The sequence below is a fragment of the Rhinopithecus bieti genome, unplaced genomic scaffold (genome assembly GCF_001698545.2).
Source record: "Rhinopithecus bieti isolate Rb0 unplaced genomic scaffold, ASM169854v2 scaffold_5153, whole genome shotgun sequence".
Taxonomy (NCBI): domain Eukaryota; kingdom Metazoa; phylum Chordata; class Mammalia; order Primates; family Cercopithecidae; genus Rhinopithecus; species Rhinopithecus bieti.
The window spans coordinates 220,006-245,962 of NW_016804751.1; the positions used below are offsets into that span (position 1 = coordinate 220,006).

Consider the following 25,957-nt stretch of genomic DNA (forward strand, 5'->3'; position numbering starts at 1 on the left):
TGATACACAAGAAAAGAAATCAGCAATTACCATCTGACTCATTCTGCCTGCATCCAAAACCCTACTTCCTAACACAGTCTCAAGATTCTAAATTTGTGACCCCTCTCATTGCAAATGCCAACTGGGTGCAAAACACCATTTCAAGATGATCCCAGTACTGTACATTTTTATTGTACTCAGAGACTTTTAAACACTTTCATTTACATTTTCTCGTTCAATATTTACTGGCTGGGAAGCTCCCAGAGTCATTATCATTATCTCTATTTTACATATGAGGAAATTGACTTTTTGGAGCCCTGCTCTCCACTCTAGCTACTAGTAAACTAATCCTGATGATGTATTATCTTGAGCAAAACATTTGCATTTTAATAAAGGCCTCTCAAAGCAATGTAGAGACATTTTCAAACGTTTTTATTTCAGCCCCATTATAGGCTTATGAAGAAATACTTGGAGATGACTATAAATTAAATTAAATGTATTGAGTATTATCTATGTGCCAGGTACTGTACTAAGTATTTTACACCAATTGTCTCATTTAATCCTTGCGACCCTCATGAAGTATATGCTCTTACTATTTCATTAAACTTATAAAGTTTAATAAGTGATAAAGCTGAATTTGAATCATGCAGTCTGACTCCAGAGCCCACACTCTATGTAGTCCTTTCACCATCCTTTAAAACATAACATAGGGGCAAATCATCTGTATTCATTTTATAATATAAAACAAAAGTATTATATAGCACTTTACAGCTACAGTGGCAATTACTCAAGAACTTATCTAAGCATAGGATTGGGAGCCTGTCAGGTCTGTAATCCAACCCTGACAGTACCAGTTACAAGCTATGTTACATTGGACACATCGCCTTGTGTTCTCATCATAAAATTAAGAAAATAATACTGGCTGGATGCAATGGTGCACCTGTGGTTCCAGCTACTTGAAAGGCTGAGACCAGCGGATGACTTGAGCCCAGGAGTTCAAGACCAGCCTGGGCAAAACAGCAAGACCGCATCTTAATGAAAAGAAATAGCAAGACCTCATCTTGAAGAGAAGAAAAGAAAAGAAAGGAGAGGAAATGAGAGGAAAGAAAAGGCTACTCACCTTATAGGATGTTCTGAGTGTTGGGAATAATATAGCTATGTGCTCAAACTAACTATTGTTATAAATATTATTGAGATATATTATTATTATTACTGATGACTCTGTGAGTTCCAAAGTATTATAGCCCCATTTTACAGCTGAAGAAACTGAGCATAAAAGTGATTAAATGAGTTTCCTCAAATTACAGAGCTTATAAAAGTTGAAATGAGATTCAAAGCCAAGTTCACCAGTACTAAGAACAGTATTCTTTTTTTATTGCACTTCTTTGTTTGGACCTAAGTCATGATTATTGTGTGTGATTCTCTTATTCTATTGCCATTGCACACTAGTGTCTGAATTGATACAGAACCTATTTCTTATTACTTACTTTTAGTTTCATAACTTAGATTTAATAGATGATCTAGTAGGTACATAAAACCTTTCCAAGTTACTATTCAACTTTCCTGTTCACATTTGATTATTTTTGCAAAACTATTATTTGTCAATTATTCAATTTATTCCTTTCAAGAAGGGATACAAAAATAATTTTTGTCCTAACATAGACATATTTGACCCAAATGGGTTTGAATCACTAGAATATAAACTTGAAGATATGAAAGGTTTTGTTCAATGCAGCAGAAAGGTTCCTAAAGCAGCAGATACAGAGGTATCCCAACCTTCTGACAGAAAGCAAATGCTCTATTAAAACGTGTTATGTGAGTAAGTGCTTCATGCTAATTTAGCAAAGATAAACTAGTTCATGGTTGTCAAGAATTACACCAAAATATCTTCCTATCCAACCTTTGCTTAAAAGCACTAAAGCAGGCAAGTGACAACCACAAATTTTCCCCAATCTATGACAAGTCTTCTGGGTACAAACAACTTGATCAGGGGAAGAAGAAGGCTTTAGAAGGCACCCACGCATTTATTCTGCTTCACTTACCTTGCAGAATTATGAAATCATCAGATTGAATGTCATTGTAGTTTCCACATAGGCCACATGATTTCCCCTTATGGTCCTCAGACAGTTTGAGGTAGATCCCAGATATCCCATCCCAAGCCAATGAAAAGCCAAAGGTTGTTTTCACAAGAACGTAGTCAGCTAGTTTCTCGATGAAAACCTGTCCAATTGTCTGAGGCAATGTTAAACTTGAAAACAGAACAAAACTATCTAAGAATGATGATAAAGTCTCAATTACAGATGACATACTTTTAAGCGACTGAGATATAATTAAAATAAAATGATTACTTGAAATTATTGAATAAACTGTTCAGCAAGAGCTCCAAAGCAACCATCCTCTGGAAAAATCTCAACATTTTGAAAACTTCAGTATTGAAAAAAAATACAACAAAAATGATACTGCTTTCTTATATTGATTTAGATTTTGTACTTACAATTAGATGCTTCTTTGAACCAACCAAAAACACAGCTGCTAAATACTGGCGATTTGTTAAATCTGGAAAATAACCTTGCCTATTTAGAATACTTAGAGCTTAAGTGTATTTATTATTTTTTATCCAGAGATTTAAAGTGATCTAAAAATGCTGCTCAACAATTTTGAAGTAAGGACAAACAATCGTCAAAATATATGAACATGATGCTTGAGTTCTGATTTTGTTTAATTTTATTTTAAACATGGCTATAAGGAAATACAAGTTTCTATCTTTAAAATGACACCTCGACATGAGTCATTGTTTTCTAAAAAATATCAAAGGATGATGAATTATAACTTACATTTTTAATACTGCAAAGTACAATATTAGGGATATAATATACTTTATCATGCAGTATTGCATAGAGATGATACTCAACATTTTTAAATTGGATATCTTTTGGCCTGTTTAAACAAGGGTCACATAAAATATTTAAGCTCCTGATACAATGTCTAATTTTTCCATTTTTCACAAGCATATGCACATATAAAGGAAGTGGGTAACACAAGGTAACTGAAGAGAACTAAACAATTGAATATTTTGAAAGCACCTAGAATACTTTTGAAAGAACACAATTATCCTTTCATCCATCAGTACTGCCAAAAAGAATAAGTACTAATAATTGAAGAAATTGGAAAAAACTCATTTCTATTAAGATGGTCATGTCAGCTGGTTTCAGTGGCTCATGCCTGTAATCCCAGCACTTTGGGAGGCCAAAGTGGGTGGATCACGAGGTCAGGAGTTCAAGACCAGCCTGGCCAACATAGTGAAACCGAGTCTCTACTTTAAAAAAAAAAAAAATTAGCTGGGCATGGTGGCACGTGCCTATAGTCCCAGGTACTTGGGAGGCTGAAGCAGGAGAATTGTTTGAACCCGGGAGGCAGAGGTTGTGGTAAGCTGAAATCACATCACTGCACTCCAGCCTGGGCAATGAAATGAGACTCCATTTCAAAAATAAAATAAAATATTTTTTAAAAGGTAGCCATGTCAAATAAAATTATATACCATAATGTGAATAATATGGGTAGTTAATAGGTATATTCATATGTTTCTCTCAAAAATTGCAAATTAGTGAGTTCCTTTCCAGGAAGAGCATGGCTTAATGGACCAAAAACTACAAAATTGAGCATACTAATTAACAAAGGGATAATCCCCGAAGAAACAATTCAAAATATCTGTAGCCATTTGCACAAAAAAATTTTTTTACAGATACTTATTTACAGAAAATTATTTACAAAAATAGAAAAATAACTAAAAGTTTAAATTGGAGAATAGATAAAAGAGACTCTAACTACTGCCATAATACGTTCTTATTAAAAATTATAAATATGAGGAATTCATAGTAAAAGTCAATATGAAATAACATTAAAGAAATACCACTTCTTTTAAGTTTGTAAGTTTATAAAAACTATACTTAAAAGAAGTGAATCATGTTTATAAATATATTTCCAAGTAATGGAATGCTAATCTTATTATGGAAGTATAGTTGTACTATTATGCATACTTCTTTGTTTGGTCATTTGTCACTTGGTCATTTGGTCTCTTTAACAGTAAATTTAGTTAAATATTCCATTTTTGAAAATAAAGGTGGATAACTGTGATTATCCTGAAGTTTATAACGTAGAAGGATGCTAGTGGAGACAGGAGATAATCGTTTAAACTAGACAATATCCAATAGGTCAAAGAAAAACATGCAACCTAGGCAGGAAATATTAAAATGTAAACCTAAATGAATGCAGAACTGAATGCTGAAAAGTATTCAGGGATTCATTTGTACTGAAACTCCTTATTTCACAGGTGAGATAACTGAAATCCAGAGAAGTAAAGCTTCATGCACAGAGCCACACGTTTGATTTTATTATGGCAAATACTTCTGTAGCATTTGCTGTGAGTTAGGCCCCAATCCAGGAACAGCATTTGTGTAAGCAATATTGCTGAATAATAAAAAGACCACCCTTTTTCCATCACACACTCTGAAATCCTCATAGAAATGCTTTCTCTGAGTTAAAATTAATTATGTCCCTGCTTTAATAAAGAATATTCTTGAAAATCAGTCTGAATGGCAAGTCTGTTTTACAAAACATAACAAATTTTTAAATGTCCATTGTATTACCCAAGATTCCATATAGAGAATACTAAATGGCTATTTAAATTCAGCTCTAGGAAATACATGTATAACTGTATTATCTTCTTACTCAAATGCCTAAACTTTCTTTTATGAGAAAATGAGAAGTACAGAACCCAGCTGACCAAGAAAATAAGCCTCAGACAGGGGGAGAAGCTGCTCTGGGTTGTCTGGCTGTTTCAAGGCTCCCCTGGTGCTCTCTCCACTGCCCTTTCTGCTACCACCTGCTGCCTTTTGAGGAATCTAAACCCAGAAAAAGCAACACGGGTTGATAAAGTCATTGTGCTGGAAAGTATTCCTATGGCTCAAACACTTGTTAGTGAATTCTGAATGATGAATAGAATTGTTCCAGCCTACAATTTACTTGTTCTGGCATAATCCAGCCAGGAAATATTAAAAATTGAGTCTCTCTATAATTATTTAGATTGGAAGGTAGAGCATGCCACAGTATTTCTAGGTTAAAACATAAAAAAAACCTTTTGCCAAATATGGAAACATCCCTGCCCCCAAATTCTCATGTCATATTCTTGGCAGATAGGAAACGGGAAGTGGGCTTCTCTCTGGTCTATTCGAGGCCAGGCAGTTGTTGGCTCTCAGTCTGTCAGAACTTCCGTGGAAAATCTCAGGTGACACCCAAACCCCATTCACACAAACTTAGAAAGAACTTTCAGAATCCTTTCCAAATAAAATAGATTTTTAAGTTTCTGCTTTAAAGAAAGAAGAAAATATTTAAGAAAGAGGGCAAAAAGAATCAAGAGTTGAACTCTTAAGATAATCTCTTGAATCTCTCAGAAAAAAAAAAAAAAAAAAAAAAAAAAAAACAAGACTCCATCTCCACCCATGTAAACATATTATATTTATATTCTGCACACAGCATTAGGAAGGGTAAACTTACTGTACTCCTGACTATCTAGTTGGCCTCAGAGCCTTCTGAAGTTTTGATGTCTGTATGTTATACCTTTAAGAGCATTGTTGAAGAAATTCTCTCTTCCTACTCTCCACAGTTCACTTCCAGCATGCGATGTTTGGAAATTCTATTAATTTGTGGTGTTATTGACATTTCACTGTTTCCCACATCCTACCTGATTCCATTCTTTTTTATTTCATGACCATAAATTCGAATTTCCTCTTGGTTTGAAAAGAACAAGCTGATTGACCGATAACAAGAATACACCGAACCAAGACATTTAGGGCTGTTATGAACCTTAAAGGGAGAAAAACAAAAAGAAAGCATAGGAACAAATAACAAATTTGAGTTACTAAAACCACAATGTATGTTTACAATCATATAGCTTCAGTAGTCCCATGACACTTTACAAAGTTATAACTACATTTGGGATTTCTGAGAGAAAAGAAATATTTACCTCAGAAATTGGGCAACAAAATTAACTTCCTAAAATACAAATTAATCAGCATATTTTTAGAACGATTTGAATCTTCACATGTTGGCTGTTAATATTCTCAAGGTACATGGTATGCTTTGGGAGAAATTAGTTCTGATAGTAAAACTGTAGAGCACCACAAAGAAGCACGTTTGTCATTTTTATGTCCGTATTTTTTACCAGTTAGAGAATCATAAAACAGAGCTTCGAATGGAGCGCTACACAAAGCAATATTTAAAGGTTGAAAAGTGACCATGAACTCACTAAAATAAAATTGATTTTATTTTATGTATTGCCAGACACGTTAGGGGAGAGAGAGATTATTTTCAAAATATTAACGGGAAAATTAGTTTAAAAAAAAAAAGAATGCAAGGAAGAAAAGAGAAGAGGAAGCTTAGATTCTTTCACCCTATACCAAAATTAATTTCAAAAGGTCCAAAAAGTAAAGTATAAATGTCTAAATCATGACATAATTGAAAGAAAACAGAGATTACAACTATAGAGGTGGAAAAGAACTTTCTAAGACTAAAAGTGATTTTAAAAATTATCAATAGTATAGGGGGTTTTTGTTTGGTTTGGTTTTGGGGTTTGTTTGTTTGTTTGTTTGTTTGAGAGTCTCTCTCTGTCACCCAGGCTGGAGTACAGTGGTGTGATCTCAGCTCCCTGCAACCTCTGCCTCCTGGTTTCAAGTGATTCTCATGCCTCAGCCTCCTGAGTAGCTGGGGCTATAGGCGTGTACCACCAAACCGGCTAATTTTTATATTTTTTTGGTAGAGATGGGGTTTCACTATGTTAGCCAGCCAGGCTGGTCTCAAACCCCTGACCTCAAGTGATCTACCCACCTCGGCCTCTCCCAAAGTGCTGGGATTACAGGTGTCAGTCACCGCACCCAGCCTCAATAATATAGTTTTAATATTGTAGTAATTTAATACATATTAGTTTTATGCTTAATCAGCAAATTGTACTGATCATTTATTATGTACCAGGCACTGTTCTAGGTTCTGGGGATAGATCAGTCAACAAAGCAGACAAACTACATGCCCTCAGGAAACTTGTATTCTATTAGAGGAAAACAGCTAACAGAAAATATAGCTATGTGAAACTAAAATACATACTATGGTAGATGACATTAAGGAGAAATATTAAGCAGGGAAAGGGGATACGGTGTGTATGTGTCAAGGTCTGAGGTCAATTTCGGAGTGAGTGGCCAAGGAAGGCCTTGCTGAAAAGATTAAATTCTAGTAAAGATGGAGTATGAGAGAGAGCAAGCCATATGGGATATCTGGAATACCATTCTAGGCAAAGGAAATAGCAAGTACTAAAGCCTGAGGTAAGAGTAGGCCTAAAATGTTCTCAGGATCCAGGAATCCAGCCACATGACCCCAGACTAGATATTGGAGGATTCTTCTTTCGGGAAACAAAATGGGAAAAAGACATATAGTTACTAATATTTGGGGGCTTATCTAATGAAATAAGAAGATCCTTGCTCACTCTCACACTAGTTCAACAAGCCCCCATGCATATATCCAGAGTTTCCAATTCACTTTTAGAGCCTTATTCTCAAATGTGAACAAATATTCGTGAATCATTAGTCATTTGATGAAAGTCTGTGACATGAAAGACATCAAATAAACAAAAGAAAGGGAATCAAAGAAATAAAAAACAATTTAGAAAATCCAAAACTTTAAAATACATGGTTGACATCTACTGAGAGAAAATGATATATGCCATCCTTGAACTGAGAATAAAATGTTGCTAAAACAAAATTCAAAGAATAAAACAAAAAATTGAATACTGACAATATAAAAGGAGAAATGTATAACTGAAGTAGAAAGGTGGGAAAATAAACATCTCAGAATTGGACAGAAATATCCCAAAATGTAGAACAGAAAAGGAAAAGGTGGAAAATAGGCAAGAATCAATGATAAAATTAAGGGATCACTCCACCCCACAGCTCCAATATATGAGCTCCAATATAAAATCCCATCAAGTGCCCAGCACAAAAAAAAAAAAAAAAAAAAAAAGGGGAAAAAAAATTCCCAATTTTAAAAAATGTCAGAACTCTGGGAATTAAAAGAGGTAAAAATTTCTGGAGGTTGGGTAAGGTTATATGCAAAATGATCAGAAATCAGAGTGAATTGAAATTTAAAATTCTGAAAGTGATTTTTAAATTAAAATCAAGGCTTCAAAACTTCTCTTCCCATGCATACTTTCCAGGAAAGTATCTTCCCTTTCCAGGAACCAACTTAGTCAATTAAAATGAGTGAGTAAACAAAGAGGAAATGGGTCCTTCCTTAATCACCACTACAAACACTGGCCACATATTCAGAGCATCCAATAAGCTTTTCAGAACCTATCTCTCTAGTATGAACAAAGTTAAAGGACCACTAGACATTGGTGGGAACCAAGAAAGAGGAAAACTGAGGAGAGAGAAGAATAAAATTCTCCAGTAGGATGATGAAAAGAAATCCCAAGTGATAGGTGTACAGTAGACTTCAAAAGCAACTAGTCTGAATTAAAAGATGAGAAGGAAAAACTGAGGAAGGGTTGTCTCATGAGGGAAAAGAGAAGCTGATAGCTTGCCTAATGCATCTGACCATATTGAAGAGTTTTATAGAGGGAGAGAGTTAGGAAAAATATTAGTGACTGGAGTAAAGAGAATGCAGCAAAGAAAAAATGGGATAACTTTTTGCTCTCGAAAATATACAAGTAGAGACATAAAATCATCATAACCTATTGTGATCAGCTCTAAACAATATTTACATAGTGACAATAATATAAAAAAGATAAATTATTTAACCAAAAATGGTGACATAACTCTGTTAGGAGGAGAGAAGGGAAGTGTGTGTGTGTGTGTGTGTGTGTGTGTGTGTGTGTGTGTGTTAGGAGCAGGAAGGGTGGTATAACTAAGATAATTTCTCATTTTCCATAATAGGAAGTGAAGGAATAAGGCCTAACTTTGAAAAATAAAGAGATAATGGCATATTTTGATGTGTAAGATAAAAACTAGAAGAAACAGCTAAATTAGTTGAAGTAATTGCCTCTTGAGAGCCAGACTTCTGCTAGAGTAGAAGATGAAGGAAGGCAGAGGCTATTCTTTTGCTGTATATTCCGGGATGAAATCTTTCACCATACACATATATTATTTTCATAAAAATAAAATAGAATTTAAAGATGGAAAAAATAATAGGGGGTATAGATAAGGATATCTGTATCATAATGTTTATCAATATATCCTTTGAAATTATAATTTTAAAAAAATCTAAATTTCCAATATAGGACATCATTAAATTATTTGAAGCAGATTTAATTATTACAGAAGTTGGAAAAAATACAGCTAACTGTATTTGGATGTATCAAGAATATTTGACATTGAAGGAAGTTGAAGACATAATGTTAATTGAAAGTGTAGGGCAGAAAACTATAGTTTAAATTTTATAAATATGTATAAAATTCAGAGAAAAATGTTGAGAAGGAAATAGATGAAGCTGTTAACCAATGGTAACTCTTAAGTGATAATTCTAACATTTTTCAGACTTCTCTGAATTTTCCAAATTTTCTACAAAAGAAGTGAACTGCTTTTATAATCAAGGGGAAAGATGACATTTCAAGTAAATTGATGTATTTATTTGAAAGCAAATTTTACTCTTCAAAACCAGGCCACGTAGAAACGATATCTACTAACTCCAGAAGCACAGTCCAGCATTGTGTGTTACTAACAAAGAACAGGTTATCTCATTGATACCTCAGTCCTCAAAAGAGTGAGACACTGAACAAGAACATTTTAAAGAGATGGTCAAAGGGTGTTCAAGCAATAAAACAAGTGAGGGGTTGGGGAGTAGTAAACAAGAGAACCGAGAACAGGAGACCTGTAAGCACAGGTCTTTTTCACCAACTTCCCTATCTAAAGAGACCTCTAAATTTTTATTCTTATGCCCCATAAGTTAACTTTCAATAAATCTCATTTCTTTTTTTTTTTTTTTACTTTAAATACATTTGTTATTTTGTTTAGTTTTTTATTTTTGATTTTTGTGGTTACATCGTAGGTGCATATACATATATCTGTGGGGTACAGGAGATGTGTTGATATAGGCATGCAATGTTACATAATCACATCATGGAGAAGGACGTATGCATCCCCTCAAGCATTTATTCTTTGTGTTACAAACGATCCAATTACACTTATAAAGTTATTTTAAAATGTACAATTAAGATATTATTGACTGTAGTCACCGAGTTGTGCTTCTGTTCTGGGTCACAAAGATTTGTAGCCTTAAAAAGTTTCAGGGTCTAAAAGTTTCAGGATACAAAATTAATCTGTACAAATCAGTAGCCCTACTATACACCGACAGTGGCCAAGATGAGAATCAAATTAAGAACTCAACCCCTTTTACAATAGCTGCAAAAAACATTAAAATACTTAGGAATACACTTAACCAAGGAGGTGAAAGACCTCTACAAGGAAAACTACAAAACACTGCGGAAAGAAATCATAGAAACACAAACAAATAGAAACACATCCTGTGCTCATCGATGGGTAGAATCAACATCGTGAAAATGACCATACTGCCAAAAGCAATCTACAAATTCAATGCAATTCCCATCAAAATATCACCATCATTCTTCACAGAACTAGAAAAAACAATCCTAAAATTCATATGGAACCGAAAAAGAGCCCACATAGCCAAAGCAAGACTAAGCAAAAAGAACAAAGCTCGAGGCATTACATTACCTGACTTCAAACTATAGTATAAGCCATAGTCACCAAAACAGCATGGTACTGGTATTAAAACAGTCATATAGACCAATAGAGAACCCAGAAATAAAGCCAGATGCTTAGGGCCAACTGATTTTTGACAAAGCAAACAAAAACATAAAGTGGGGACAGGACACTCTATTCAACAAATGTTGCTGGGATAATTGGCTAGCCACATGTGGAAGAATGAAATGGATCCTTATCTCTCACCTTATACAAAAATCAACTCAAGATGGATGGATCAAATACTTAAATCTAGATGTGAAACCGTAAAAATTCTAGATTATAACATTGGAAAAGCTTTCTAGACATTGGATTTGGCAAAGCATTCATGACCAAGAACCCAAAAGCAAACACAACAGAAACAAATATAAACAGACAAGACTTAATTAAACTAAAAAGCTTTTATGCAGCAAAAGAAATAATCAACAGAGTAAACAGACAAGTCAGAGAGTGGAAGAAAATCTTTGCAATCTATACGTCCAACAATGGACTAACATACAGAATCTACAAGGAACTTAAATTAGCAAGAAAAAAACAAACAATTCCATCAAAAAGTGAGTTAAGGACATGAATAAACAATTCTCAAAAGAAGGTATACAAATGGACAACAAACATGAAAAAATGATCAACATCACTATTTATCAGAGAAAAACAAATCAAAACCACAATGCGATACCACTTTACTCCTGCAAGAATGACCATAATTTAAAAATCAAAAAATAATAGATGTTGGTGTGGATATGGTGAAAAGGGAACACTTTTACACTGTTGTTGGGAATGTAAACTAGTACAACTACTATGAAAAAGAGTGTAGAGATTCCTTAAAGAACTAAAAGTAGCTCTACCATTTGATCCAGCAATCCTACTCCTGGGTATCTCCCCAGAAGAAAAGAAGTCATTATACAAAAAAGGTACTTGCACATGCATGTTTATAGCAGCACAGTTCACAACTGCAAAAATATGGAACCAGCCCAAATGCTCATCAATCAATGAATGAATAAAGAAAATATTAGATATATACATATATACCATATATATACACATATATACCATATATATAACATGCATATACACACACATGCACACACACACATATATACACACACACACACACACCCCATGGAATACTACTCATCCATAAAAAGGAACAAAATAATGGCATTTGAATCGACCTGCATGGAATTGGAAAGCATTACTTTAAGTTAACTAACTCAGGAATGGAAAATCAAACACCACATGTTCTCACTCATAAGTGGGAACTAAGCTATGAGACTGCAAAAGGATAAGAATTATACAATGGACTTTGGGGACCAAGGGGAAAGGCTGGGGGGTGGTGGGGGTGGTGAGGGATAAAAGACTACACATTGGGTACAATGTACACTGCTCAGGTGATGGGTGCACCAAAATCTCAGAAATCACCACTAAAGAACTTATTCATGTAACCAAACACCACCTGTTCCCCCAAAAACCTATGGAAAAAAAAACAAGCTTCAGGGACTACTTTTAATATTTGTATCACCTCAGAGAGGAGGAGAATGTAGGCAGCCCCAACACAAGTAAAAAGGGAAAGCATAGCAGAGATTAAAACATATTTTGGCTATGGAGAGCTGTAGCTTTTAAATGGAACAAAATAGCAGTTTCCTGGTAATGATTGAAATACCTAGAAATTCAGAAGATGGTAGCCAAGGAAAGAGGTCCCTGATATCCTTATTCAACTAGAACCGCTCTACAGCTTATATTTTTGAGAGGTCTCCTAAGAATTCATTTGAGTCAAGAATTCTGCAACTAAGAATTAATTCTCTGAGCTCAGTCATATAGTATCAAACTACCTAGCAATTAGTTGTCCATCTTCCCATCCTATAGCCTGTGCTTATGTAACTCATATACTCCATTTTATAAATATTAGTCTCTGATTCATACTGAGTGTGTCATTTCAAAAAATTAAACCAGCTGGACATATCTAACTGGAAGTATCAGGAAGGAAGGAAGCGTGACTAATATGGTTGGTACCTGAACGCAAACCCTCTTCAAAATAAGTATTCATTCTATGATTAGTATATATTTTGTATCACTTGCCAAGTACTTTTCAAATACATACTTTTCCAGAGATAATATTTTTAAGTTAATTATGTCCTACAATCACCTACCCATACAGTGTACCGAGGCTCCAAATCACCACAGTCCTTTGCAAAAATGTAAGAACAGTTTCCTGGGAAGTAATAGTAGATGCCATCAAATGTTTCAAAATGATACTGTCCCCAGGTTTTACAAATCCCATCTCTGCCGTTGCCCATGTTTGGGACTGAAAAGAAACAGGATAATATTTTGTAGACAAAATAAATTACATGTTTCTAGCAGTGTTCAGTCAGCCACCGTAAATGATTCTAATTTTCATTCAAATTTCCTTCCTTGGTCTATATCACAGGAAGAAATAACTAACATAAAATTACCAATTGTTCTCAAAACTATCAAAGTAGTTGATAAAACAGGGTTTCCAAGTAGTTGTGAAGAAGATTTATGTTAGAAAGTTCCTTAATTTTTGTTCCCAAAAAAAGATTCTAGAAGAAAAAAAAGGAGTATGGAAAATAATACAGTAAAAGGTGATAGTAATATAGCAAGTAAGATGGCTCAGAAAAGAGAGAAATGTCACCACTGAGTGTCCTAAAGATTAGCATATGCAGCATCAGAGTATTCTAGTCTTTCAAAAATGGCTTTTTAATGGTATCCACAGAGAAAAATAACCATTGACAAAAAAAATCATATTTATGTGTCTGGGACCTGGATGTGGGGAGCATTAGTCATTCAAAGTATGCTGGAATTTGGCTGGAGTGGTGGCTTGCACCTGTAATCCTAGCACTTTGGGAAGCCAAGGTGAGCGGACTGCCCAAGCTCAAGAGTTTGAGACCAGCCCGGGTAACATGGTGAAACTCTGTCTCTACTAAAATACAAAAAATTAGCCAGCAAGGTAGGGGGCACGCATCTGTAATCCCAGGTACCCAGGAGGCTGAGACACAAGAATCCCTTGAACCCAGGAGGCGAAGGTTGCTGTGAGTCAAGATGGCGCCACTGTACTCCAGCCTGGGTGACAGTTAAGACTCTGTCTCCAGAAAAAAAAAAAAAAAAAAAGGTATGCTGGAATTTAACAATTCATGACCTCAAACTGGCCAAATTTCAAGCAGTATTTATCTTAAATCATACAACTGTATCTCCTATTGTCATGCCTACCTTTTTTTCTTACCCTTGTAGATAATCTTCTATTCCATTTTTGTTTTCTAAACTATTCTCTTTAGAATAATATGAAAATCAGTAACATTCACTGAGCACTCAATACGTGTAAAACATTTTGATACACTCTGGGGGGGGGGGGGCATAAAGATAAGGGTGACTCTTTACATCTTGTATTTTTGTGATTCCCACCTAAATGTATTAGCCTTGGACAACTGTGGCCTTTTCAGGAAAAAACACAGAATTATCATTATTCAGGCAGTCTTCCCTGACAGTATGCCTCACCTCTGCTTCATATTTTCATAGCATCTTGTACTTTACTTTACAGCACCTGTCACAAGTTTAATTATTGTGTATCTGTTGCGTATTTACCACCTTCTCTAGACTGCAACCTCCAGGAGGACAGGAACATGTTTGTATTATTCACCGTTGTATCCCCAATGCCTAGCCTGGGATCTAGATGCCAGTGAATATTGATTAAACAAATGAATATTTATTGATTATGGTAGACATAGAATCCTTTCTTAGACACTGTGGATAAAAGGTTTATTTAAAAAATTTTTTTAAAAAAGGCCCTGCCCTTGAAGAAGTCTCAGTACTATTTTTTAACATACAAAATGTCCAATTAATTAAAGGTCCAAAAGAATGACTGGCTCCAAATAAAAAAATCTGTTTTATAAAGCAAAAGAGAGATGAATGAGAACCTGGTTTTAATAGCCTATTACTGGCTGGGTGCAGTGGCTCATGCCAGTAATTACAGCACTTTGGAAGGCCTAGGTGAGAGGATCACCCGAAGTCAGGAGTTCAAGACCATCCTGGCCAACATGGTGAAACTCCATCTCCACTAAAATACCAAAATTAGCCGGACATGATGGCGATTGCCTGTAGTCCCAGCTACTCGGGAGGCTGAGGTGGGAGAATCACTTGAACCCGGGAGGCAGAGGTTGCAGTGAGCCGAGATCGTGCCATTGTACTCCAGCCTGGGTGACAGAGTGAGACTCCGTCTCAAATAATAATAATAATAATAGGCTATTACTATAGAAAGTGGAAAAAATACTTGAAGCAATAAGAGAGTTCAATGAGAAGGGATAGTGGCCCTATGTACTTTTGTTTTACATTGTTTCTAAATTACATCAAATTACTGAGAATGAATTGTGGGCTCTCTAGTTAATATACGACTCCCAATGGATGAACATTATTATAGCAAATTATGCCTTAATTTTTTCCTTGGTATCTCATAATTCTCTCATAAGCATCCCTGAAACTTACTGATCTGGCATCTTGTCCCAAGAGCCTGAAATATTTGACAGTCACATGTTCCAGTCTTAGAACAGAAAGCTCCATTAAGGCATTCATAAGGACAAGAACCTGAGGAGGGGAAGAAAAAGTTATCTTCTGGCATCCATTTGTTCTTTTAAGCATAATATGGCAAGATACAGCTTGGACAAATTGTAATCACTATTAACTAAAACAGAACTCTCGGCCTCTTGCCTTGCTAAGCTAAAGAACTAAACCCATCAAGTCTCTGTCTAGTTCATTTTATTATGTGTGCTGTGAAGCAAGAAAGGCAGGCTTTCACATCTCAAACCACCCTGAGAGCAAAGGTTAGCCCCTTTCAAGCAAATCAAAGGTCAAGTTCCCATGTAAGGAATCTCTGTCCCAGATGATGAGAACCAGAAATACACAAGCTGCAGATGATTCTGTTGAGGGAGTTTGGTGCTGGCTGCACATCCCATCAGCTACTCTTCCAGGAGCAAACACTCTATTAAAGAATAGGGTCTCTCACGCCTATAATCCCAGCACTCTGGGAAGCCAAGGCAGGCAGATCATTTGAGGTCAGGAGTTCAAGACCAGCCTGGCCAACATGGTGAAACCCCATCTCTACTAAAAACACAAAAATTAGCTAGGTGTGGTGGTGCATGCCTGTAGTCCCAGCTACTCGGGAGGCTGAGGCAGGAGAATCGCTTGAACCTAGGCAGTGAAGTTTGCAGTGAGCTGAGATTGTGCCATTGCACTCCAGCCTGGGTGACAGAGCTAGACTCTGTCTCAACAACAACAACAAAAAGAATCGGGACTATCATTAACTTGAGGGATCAGGCAAAGCACAAAACTCAAAGGGAGACTCCTGCTTTTGAAGAGAATGATTAAACATTTCATTTGAGGTTTGTATATTAATCCTCAGGCTCAATTACAAATGACACATTCTTTGAAACCTATGCTGCCAGGCGTGGTGGTGGACACCTGTAATCCCTGCTACTCTGGAGGCTGAGGCAGGAGAATCACTTGAACCCAGGAGGCAGAAGTTGCAGTGAGTCGAGATCACGCTACTGCTCTCCAGCCTGGGCGACAGAGCAAGACCGTCTCCAATAAAAGAAAAAGAAAAAGAAACCTATGCTTAAATTTTGATGAAGGAGAAGCCAAAGTCACTACTGTCACCAAAAATATTATTTCTTTCATGGAAAAAAAAATTATAAAATTGTCCCAACAAATTATGTTAAAAAGAGGAAGCAAGTAACTGTGAACTCTAACCCTAATTTTACCATCATCTCCTAAGTGAGTTTTAAAAATGCAAATGAATCAGTGAAAAAATTTCCTCTAATAAGGAGAGAACAAGAGGCAACTGGCAAAACTCAAGCAGGAAGAATTTAACACATGAGGAGAAGAGAGAACATCTTAATTCCGAGAAGATAGTTATATAATTGATCATTTGACCACAGTTCTGCCAAACGCAAGAATTCGAAAACCCGTATGATTCCTCTCCACCTTAAGATCCATTGATCTAAAATGTCTCTTTACTTTTAAAAATGCACAAACCTCCAAGTATATCTTAAGTGAGGAAAAAATATGCTGTTTTAACTTAGTCCATAAATACAGGTTTAAAAAAAATGATGTTCTTCATAAACTTAAAAGCAGTTTTTTCCACTAGGGGCACATCTATATTTACAGTTTATCTTAGATCACAGTCTTGCATTTTTCTGATGAAGAGATGCTAAATATTTAGATAAACAAATACATTTCCTTTAAAAATGTATTTACAGTCCTGCTTATTCTCCTGAAAACAAGTATCAAATGAAAACTGGTGAGGATCATTGTTATTTTAAACACAACAATGATAATTTCAATTTCATAATTACCACTCAAATTAAATTTCAAACTACCATCAGCATTCTTCTTAATGGAAATGGGGAATTGGTAACAAAAAATAGGGATCAAGTAATTGATTCACACAAAAAAATAGTTTCTGATATTCAGTGACATCTTCCCAGGTCATACAGTTATCAGGTTTGTCTAAATGTTTGGCCCTGGTTATTCTCAGAAACAATTCAAATTTCTCTAAGAAGTGAACTTAAATTATTACTAAGTATTATTACCATCCTGACTCACTTTCCTTCATGTGGTTTATGGAAACAATAAATACTTGATTCAATATATTCCCCAAAGGGATTTTCTGAGAAAGCAAATACGAAAACCTAAGTATAAACACTGACCTTTTATTTTGCTTTCACCCCAATTAATAGCATCATGGAAAAAGTATCTCGGAGAAGTAGCTTCAAACTTTGAAAGAAAGAAATGAGAATGCAAGACAGTTAAATTATTTAATTCAAGCCAAACATGCAAATTGGCACATCTAGAAAATAACTACAAATGCAGAAGTGATAAAGTGCTGACTTTATACTTTCTGGGGTTATTGAGGCTTACCATCTCCACGAGGCAGAAAGGGTGCCTCTGAGGTTGTGGTGAGAACACCTCATTCAGGTCTTGGTTTTGCCTCTTACATGACTTTGACAAGTCGTTTACTTTGCTCTCTGTTCTGTTCTCACTTCCCATCCTCCCTCCCCTTCCCATCACCCACTCTTTCCCCCAGCCCCCAATCCCTCCACCTACCTCACAACCTCATGAAAGGAGCCTGGTTGTAGTCTAACCTTTGAAATTATTGACTGCTTTGCCTGCAGAAATAGCAGTTCTGTGACACTTCCAGGTGCAGACAGGTTTGGAAAAAAAAAAAATGTGTGGAGTTGACAGACCTACAGACAGTGATGTCTTGCTTGCCTGCACACCAATTGGTAAATAAAACATCCACAGAAGCATCTGCTGCTTCGGTGCCAGTGTGTTACCTTCAGGCTCCAAAGAGCTGACTGACACTTTAAAGTTCATAGAACGTTTAAATATATCTTTTTATAGAGCCCAAGGTAGTTCAGAGTAGTGGTAAATAGCATGAATTTTGAATCAAACGGAGCTGGATTAGAATCCTGACTCCGTAATTACTTACCCTTAGGCAAGTTTCCTAACCTCTTAGTGCCTCTGTTTACTCATCTGTAAAAGGGGAACAATAATGGCACTTCCCTCGTTGTATAGTTAGGATAATGAATTAAAGCCATGTACGTAAAGCTTACATACATAATGCCTCACACAGAAAATTAGCAATAAAGAGATTTATGTCAATCAATCTAAGCAATTCAGATGAAATTTTAAGGTTTTTATAAGATCTATATGGCTTAGTAGCAAATAGTTGTGGCTTACTAAAACTAATTGATTGTGGATTATTATTCCAACTCCATACCAATTGAGTGTACGGGCTGGGGCAACATTCTTTCCAATAGCACTTATATTTCACCAGAATAAACACACCCAAAACTTGCCGAATAATTGTCAAATTAAGTACCAGATGATATTAGAAAAACTGAAGAAGGGAAAAAGATAAGAAGGATGGGAAAATGAGCCACGTGACTTCAGGAACAAAGTTGTTTCTCAGCAGATTCTAGTCTCCCTTATGTTAAGTTTTATTCTGACATTTTCCATCTCAGTACTTTTTTCTTTAACAGGAAAATCTACCCAAGATATATCTTTTTTTTTTTTTTTTTTTTTTTTTTTTTTTTTTTTTTTTTTTTTTTTAGAGACGGGTCTTGCTAAGTTTCCTGGGCTGGGCTTAACTCCTGGACTCAAACGATCCTCCTGCCTCAGCCTCCTGAGTAGCTGGGACTGCAGGCGTGCGCCATCATGTCAGCTCATGCTATATAAAAGACACACTCTCTCACTCTTTGAAGATTTCTTTCTAAACTCTTTGCCCCACACAATGATCTCAAGTTCATTGCCTCCTGTTCTCAATACTCCCAGGTTTTATCCTCACTGTTCAATCTCCCCTTTTTGTTCTTGCCTCTGCCTTCAAACTAAGTTAGACGCAACAACAGTCTATGACCTCGATTCCTTCAAGACAGCAAGTCTTATTCTCTCTTCAGCCACATTGCTTCTGGCTGCCTAAATCTGACACAGCCCCAGATATTACTGAACACCAAAACCTTCTTCCTTTGGCTCCAAAATGATTTATGTCTATCCCTTTAATGGAAGCCAATCATCTCTGATACTCACTAAAAGTGTATAATGACTTCTACTCTACCTCATAGGGCCTATCGCCTTGAACAAATTATTCAACCAGCTCAGCCTCAGTTCCCCAGTCTATAAAAGTACCTGCCTCACAGAATTGTGAGGATTCAGTGAAATGATGTGAATGACACACCAAGAATAGTGCCAGGCACATAATAAGAGTTGTAAACATGCAGGCCAGGCGCGGTGACTCACGCCTATAATCCCAGCACTTTGGGAGGCTGAGGTGGGTGGATCTCCTGAGGTCAGGAGTTCGAGACCAGCCTGACCAACATGGTGAAACCCCACCTCTACCAAAAATAAAGAAAATTAGCCAGGGTTGGTGTTGTGTGCCTGTAATTCCAGTACTCAGGAGGCTAAGGCAGGAGAATAGCTTGAACCCAGGAGGCGGAGGTTGCAGTGAGCCGAGATCAGGCCATTGCACTCCAGCCTGGGCAAGAAGAGTGAAACTTTGTCTCAAAAAAAAGGAAAAGAGTTGTAAACATGCTACCTGTTTTACTATTAGGCAAAACTGAAAACATTGGATAACATTAGAGGAAGATAAAAGTATATAATTTGTTTTTCGCTCCATATCCTTTAACCTAACTCAATCCACATCTTGTTTATGGAAATTAGAATGACTCCCTAGCACACCACCTTTCTGGCTACAACAATATCCTATTTATCCAGCATCCCGTACATCATAATACATTTCACCAAGGCTAAGGTGTGACATGCAGATTTTGTTTATTTATTGACATATTTGAAGTCAGAATGACATCTTACATTTATAATTCGAGCATATTTATTTTTTATGTCATATAAATAATGGCAAATGATTGAGGTTATCTTGGATTCAATGAACCAGTTGCACAGAAATGACTTCTTCATCACCCTACCTCCATAACAGATGGAGTTTCTAGGTAACAGGTACTGCTATTCTTGTTTCTATCTCTAGCACTGTCCTTGGTATGTCATCAACAAATACCAGCTTAACTGAAAAAAGAGACAGAGTTCAAATGGGAATCTGTCTCCCAAGGGTGTTTAGAGCCAAGACTGCAGCAGACTTTGTTGATGCCTCTCCCCACATCCTCTCAGCCCACCTCTGAATTCACTTTGGAATTCATCTGGATTTCTGTGTACACTGAAAGCCTCCAACTTCAGCACTAGGTTCTTTCTGCCTTTGCCTGACGGCAGAGTCCAAGCAGAAAAGACTATAGAAAAGTGCCTTCCTGGAGATTTTAGGCTCTCCAGAGGCTTCCCTCAACCTAGAAATTATTCTAGGACACATTCTATATGGTTCAAAAAGTCTCCAATAAGACTGAGCTCCAGCTGCCTACAGCAGAAAGCTCCTCATTAATGCACCCCATATTTTATTTTCTCTCTTCTTCACATCATTTTCCTTTCTCCTTTATTTGTACACTTCCAAATAAATGGCCTGCACCTAAGTCTATGTCTTAGGGCCTGCTTTCAGGAAAGGAATTTTTGGAATGTAATGCAAATGCAAAAAAGTCCCAGGCAGTAGGTGCATGTATTCACATGACTGATAAAAGAGGACAGCCCATCCTTCCCCCTTCCTGATTACACCTCCCCAGGACAGACAGAAGCCCAGGGAAATACAGTCTTTAGATGAGAAATCACTGCAGCACACAAATACACTATTTACAGAAGTCTGCGTCTACCCTTTCTTGCTCACCTCATTGCGAACATATTTCTGAGTCATTACTTGCACACTTATCTACCCATTGATGCTCTGTTTTCCTAGAGCAGAAGAGTGAATCTATGGATAAGAATGGCCTTGTAACACATGAAATCCCAATTCTAAACAGTGCAGTGCAAGATTATGACCTCATTGCCCGCTGCTGAAACCTCTTCTTTTAAAAATTGTTCTGAAAATAAATGATTTTGACACGTTTTCTAGCCTGAGGAAGTAGAAGTACAAGTATCCTGCTCTTCATTCTTGCTAAAAGGGAGCAAAGTATACAAATCCTGAAAACGTCTAAATGGACAACAGTATAACCCCAATTGACACTTAAGTATATCAGTACACAAAACACTTTTAAGAAAATAAAATGTGTTTCCATTCCATAGACAATCCTTTGCCTATTCTGGTATGAGAGGCGCTCCAACCAGAGTGGTTCCACCTTGAATAGGGGCTGGGTAAAATGAGTCTGAGATCTGCTGGGCTGCATTCCCAAGAGGTTAGGCATTCTTCGTCACAGGATGAGATAAGAGGTCAGCAGGACTGGTATCACGAGATACAGGTCATAAAGACCCTGCAGTAAAGAAGCCGGCCCAATCCTGCCAAAACCAAGATGGCAATGAAAGTAACCTCTGGTTGTCCTCACTGCTCATTATACTCTAGTTATAATGCATTAACATGCTAAAAGACACTCCCACCAACGCCATGACAGTTTACGAATGCCCTGGCAACATCCAGAAGTTACTGTATATAGTCTAAAAGGAAGAGGAACTCTTATTTCTGCGAAATTCCTGTCCCTTTCCTGGAAAAGTAATGAATAATTCATCTCTTGTTTAGCATATGATTAAGAAATAACTACAAGTATACTCAGTCAAGCAGCTTATGCTGCTGCTCTGCCTATGGAGTAGCCATTCTTTTATTCCTTTACCTTCTTAATAAACCTGCTTTCACTTTACTCTGTGGACTTGCCCCAAATTCTTTCTTGCATGAGAACGAAGAACCGTCTCTTGGGATCTGTGTCAGGACCCCTTTCCAGTAACACCGGTGCAAAAAAAAAAGGTCTCTACTCTTGATAAGAATAAATCAGTTCTGTCTTCTAACCAGACGCAACAGCATATCAGATCTGTCTTCTATTTAACTACTAATTCTCTTCAATTAACACTATAAAATACACAAATTCAGACATCTATCACAAAATGCTAATAAAAACTATTTGCAATTCAACATTTAACAAAGACTTCCTTGAAGATTTAAGCTATTTGCTAGGTAAATAGTCAAATCATATTCCTTTTCAAAGAAATGCCTTTGCTAAGTTAGGATTCTGTATTTTACCATCCATCTTTTATAGAGAAATATTTTTAAGCCCATCCATGTGAGCATTCCAACCAGTTTGAAGAAATTGCAATTATCCAGTATCCTTCATATGAAGGCACCCGAGCAAGAAGGTCTCTTCAAATGCAGTGCTACACTGCCCCTCCAAAAAAAAGTTACCTATTCAGAGATACCCACAATTTAGATTCATCAGACATTATAAAAACTTTCTGTCAGGACATCAGGATGTATCTGATGCCCTTTTGCAGTATTTAATTCATATTATTTACACCTTTTTCGGCCCCGTTTTCCATGTACATTATACTGTTGTCATTGTCCTAACTGATATTGTGCTTAATTTTTAAACTACTTCTAATTTTCTGGCAAGTGCATGGGATTAAATGCCTCAAATCTATTAGTAGGCAACTGAACTGAATAGCAAAAAGAAATGTATTTTATTCCAAACAAGTTGATGTGACCTGAGCATGAATTTGATGGTCATAGAAAAGCAATAGAGGTTACTTTGCTTCTTCCTCCTCCTTCCTATCTTGCTCTTAGCATTTTATTCCCCTCCACAAAGGTCTCATTGTTGAAGTGACAGCAGAGTCCAAAACAGAATGGATTATTTCTCTGCCTCTCTCTCCACCTGAAGCATAACCTACCTGTGCTGCTAAAAGAGCTCTTTTCTGTCGATTTTCATTAAACCCGTTTCTGGAAGAAAACAAAAAGAACTTGTATAGTCAAAGGCCCCTAGGCAACCTGAACAAGCCTTTCCCAAGAGAGAGCTGGTGTTTTCCTCCTGATTTCCATCACTTTATCAAAGAGGTCTTTCTTGGTTTAACATTTAAAAGGTCCTCCCTCCCCTTTCTGGAAGGGTTAGATTTGGGTGGTGGTGCTGTCTCATTTTACAAAATTCAGGAGTGTCCCCAAATTTCTCCAGTCTTTGATGTAAACTGACTTTTAGGAAGGAACTTTGAGATAGAAAAATAAACAAAAGAGTGTAACATTGTAGCACCAACCCTTGCAATATTTTCTCCACATGATTTTGCAAATCTAGTGAGGTCAGTATTTGTACCTTCCCTTTTTTCAAACATAGTACTTAATTCTCTCCTGTGCTATGTCATAAAGGGCAAGTTAACATTAATGTAAGTAAGAACATCAAATTGCAATTTATCAAAATCAAATGGCTAATAATTCACTAAGGTATATATTTGCTTTATAATGTTTTCTGTTATTTGTGTTATATTTATCAATAAACATTTTATTTTAAAAAAATCAAATGGTGAATAGAATTCTGCTTTTTATTAAGCAGATCAGTTTAGTCCAAAAAATGATTTTCATTATTTACTGCTAAAACAATTTTTTATTTTATCATTAAAACTGTGTGACTCTGCTAAAATGAACATAATACATTTGTTATCAATAATGGTATATTAATATAATGTAAAGGATAATATTATGGAATATAATTTTAATTACAAACCTTTGAAATGAAAGTAATATCTTTTTAGTAACCAACAAGTCACCAAAGACTCCTCTTCATAATTAAAATGAAAACAAAATACTTGTAATTAAAGGAAAGGAAATATTTTCATAAATAAGGAAATGGAAAGCTAGATTATTTTTATCTGTAGAAATGTTTTTAAAGTATATTTCATGCTTTTTGTAAAACATTTCAACTTTATTTTTTTCAAAAGGCAGATCTAGTTGCCTGCTGAGGTTTGCTTGTTCCCATTAAACTTTACGGTTTTAGAGGACACGAAGAACAAAAATATCACTTTGATGTTCCCATCAAATAGATGATGCACAAATAATATTCTGCCAGAGACAAACATATCAAGAATGAAAACAAATTATCCAAATATGTTGGCTACATGTTCTAGTTGTTTAAAAGAACAGTTTTAAACCTAAGATTCTAAAATTCTGATTGAAGTTTGCTGTTATTTTGCATTTTTTTAGAGGGATTTGACCAGCAAAATTCTCCTTGTGAGGAACACTGAATGACTGATAAGCTAAAAAGATATGGGCAGTATTACATGGATTTAACAGAGGACACCCATGCAATTGAACAGGCACTAGTCTTGGAATCAGAGATCCAATGTTTTAGTTCTAGTGCTACACTTAGTATATCCAACTGTAAACCAAAATACCAAGCACACCATAAAATGATGGTGTTGGACAAGTTATCTGTAAAATCTCCGTCAGCTCTCAAGATTCTGTGACATCGTTTTTCTCCTCGGGGTTTTCAGTTACAAACTGGAAACTGAAAATAGCACTTTTGACCTCTGTGTCCTTGCTTACTTAAGGCAATTTCTCAATTTTTGTCTACAAGCTCCAAGCATCAGACCTTTACAGGGATAAAAATCAACAACTGAAATAAATGAATCCTTTCCCCCATTTGTTAGGTATGATAAAGTGCTTATCTATTAAAAATATATAATTATGTTATTTCATGAATTTAAATACTCCCAAGAAAAAATGTGTAACAGGGTAAAACTAGTCCACAAAATGCTTGATATTATAGAACCGGGTGAAGGCACATGGAAGTGTGTGTATTTCATTTAATTGTGGTATGTTTATAAGCTTTCCATACAAAAAAAAATCAAATAGCAAGAAAATGTATTAGATAATTGTACGGTGATAAAAATAATTAAATCAATTTTTTAACCCAGATGTTAGTCATTCTTAAAACCATTTTTTTACTATTCTTTGGGTTGATGGCATGGAAGAACAGTTTTAAGTACTCCAATTGCTCTAGTTTATTATAAAATTTCAAATGTTTAAATGTAAATAGACAATTATTTTAAATCATAATTTAGAAGAAAAGTTAGAGCTTCTCTAATACCAATTGCATATCATGATAAAAGCGGTGATTTTTAACCATTTAAAAAAGATTCAAGAAATTGAAAACGAAAGGTTCTAATACAATTGCATATCATAATAAAGAGCATGATTTTAACTAGCCATTTTGCAAAGACTCAAAAAATGAAAACTAAAAGGTCCAAAATATCTACATTATTAAGAATTTTTTAAAAGGTGATCTGAGTATCATTTAGTACAATTCATTCTAATAACTTCAAAGTGGTTTATAAGGGAAAACTATTTGTATAAATTGTAAGAGAAACAAAAATACAATAAATTAACATAAACATTTAATCTGAGTTCTTACCTTGTAATGAAAACAGCAGTACATGAAGCAAGAATATACTCCAAGGTATCATTAAATTGAGTTTTCTTACAATGTTCATTTCAGTGTAGCCTTTCTCCCTGAAATGTAACCAAATTGATGGTCTTTATTATGATGGCATCTTAGAAGTATGCATAGTTGCAGTGTACTCAAATTCTAATAAATATAGCTATGTAATAAAGTAATTCAAAAAGGAATTCCAAGCTTTCCAACTACATACAGCATCTGAAGCTTTAGAACTTGCAGGCAACCCTTTGGCTGAGTCTCTCATTAGTGATGCATGGCAGCTTCTTACCTGAGCCCGTATTAGTTACACCCACACCTGCACATCATAGGCCTTTTTAGCCTATATCAACCTTTTTACCTTCTCAAGACAGCAGCATTAAAATAAAA

General features: G+C 35.8%; 1 protein-coding gene across 1 annotated transcript in view; it reads right to left on the minus strand.

Annotated features, from left to right (window-relative positions):
- The window catches only part of OTOGL (otogelin like), a 181,164-nt gene extending 155,566 nt beyond the window's left edge, over positions 1-25,598 (minus strand). Inside the window, exons 1-8 of the mRNA XM_017870369.1 lie at positions 25,547-25,598; positions 24,156-24,195; positions 23,040-23,088; positions 17,492-17,558; positions 15,273-15,371; positions 12,926-13,080; positions 5,720-5,841; positions 2,022-2,227 (exon numbers count right to left, since the gene is read on the minus strand). Coding sequence (XP_017725858.1) covers positions 2,022-2,227; positions 5,720-5,841; positions 12,926-13,080; positions 15,273-15,371; positions 17,492-17,558; positions 23,040-23,088; positions 24,156-24,195; positions 25,547-25,598 — 790 coding nt within the window. The remainder of the gene's footprint in view (positions 1-2,021; positions 2,228-5,719; positions 5,842-12,925; positions 13,081-15,272; positions 15,372-17,491; positions 17,559-23,039; positions 23,089-24,155; positions 24,196-25,546) is intronic.
- Between the last annotated feature and the right edge of the window lie 359 nt (positions 25,599-25,957).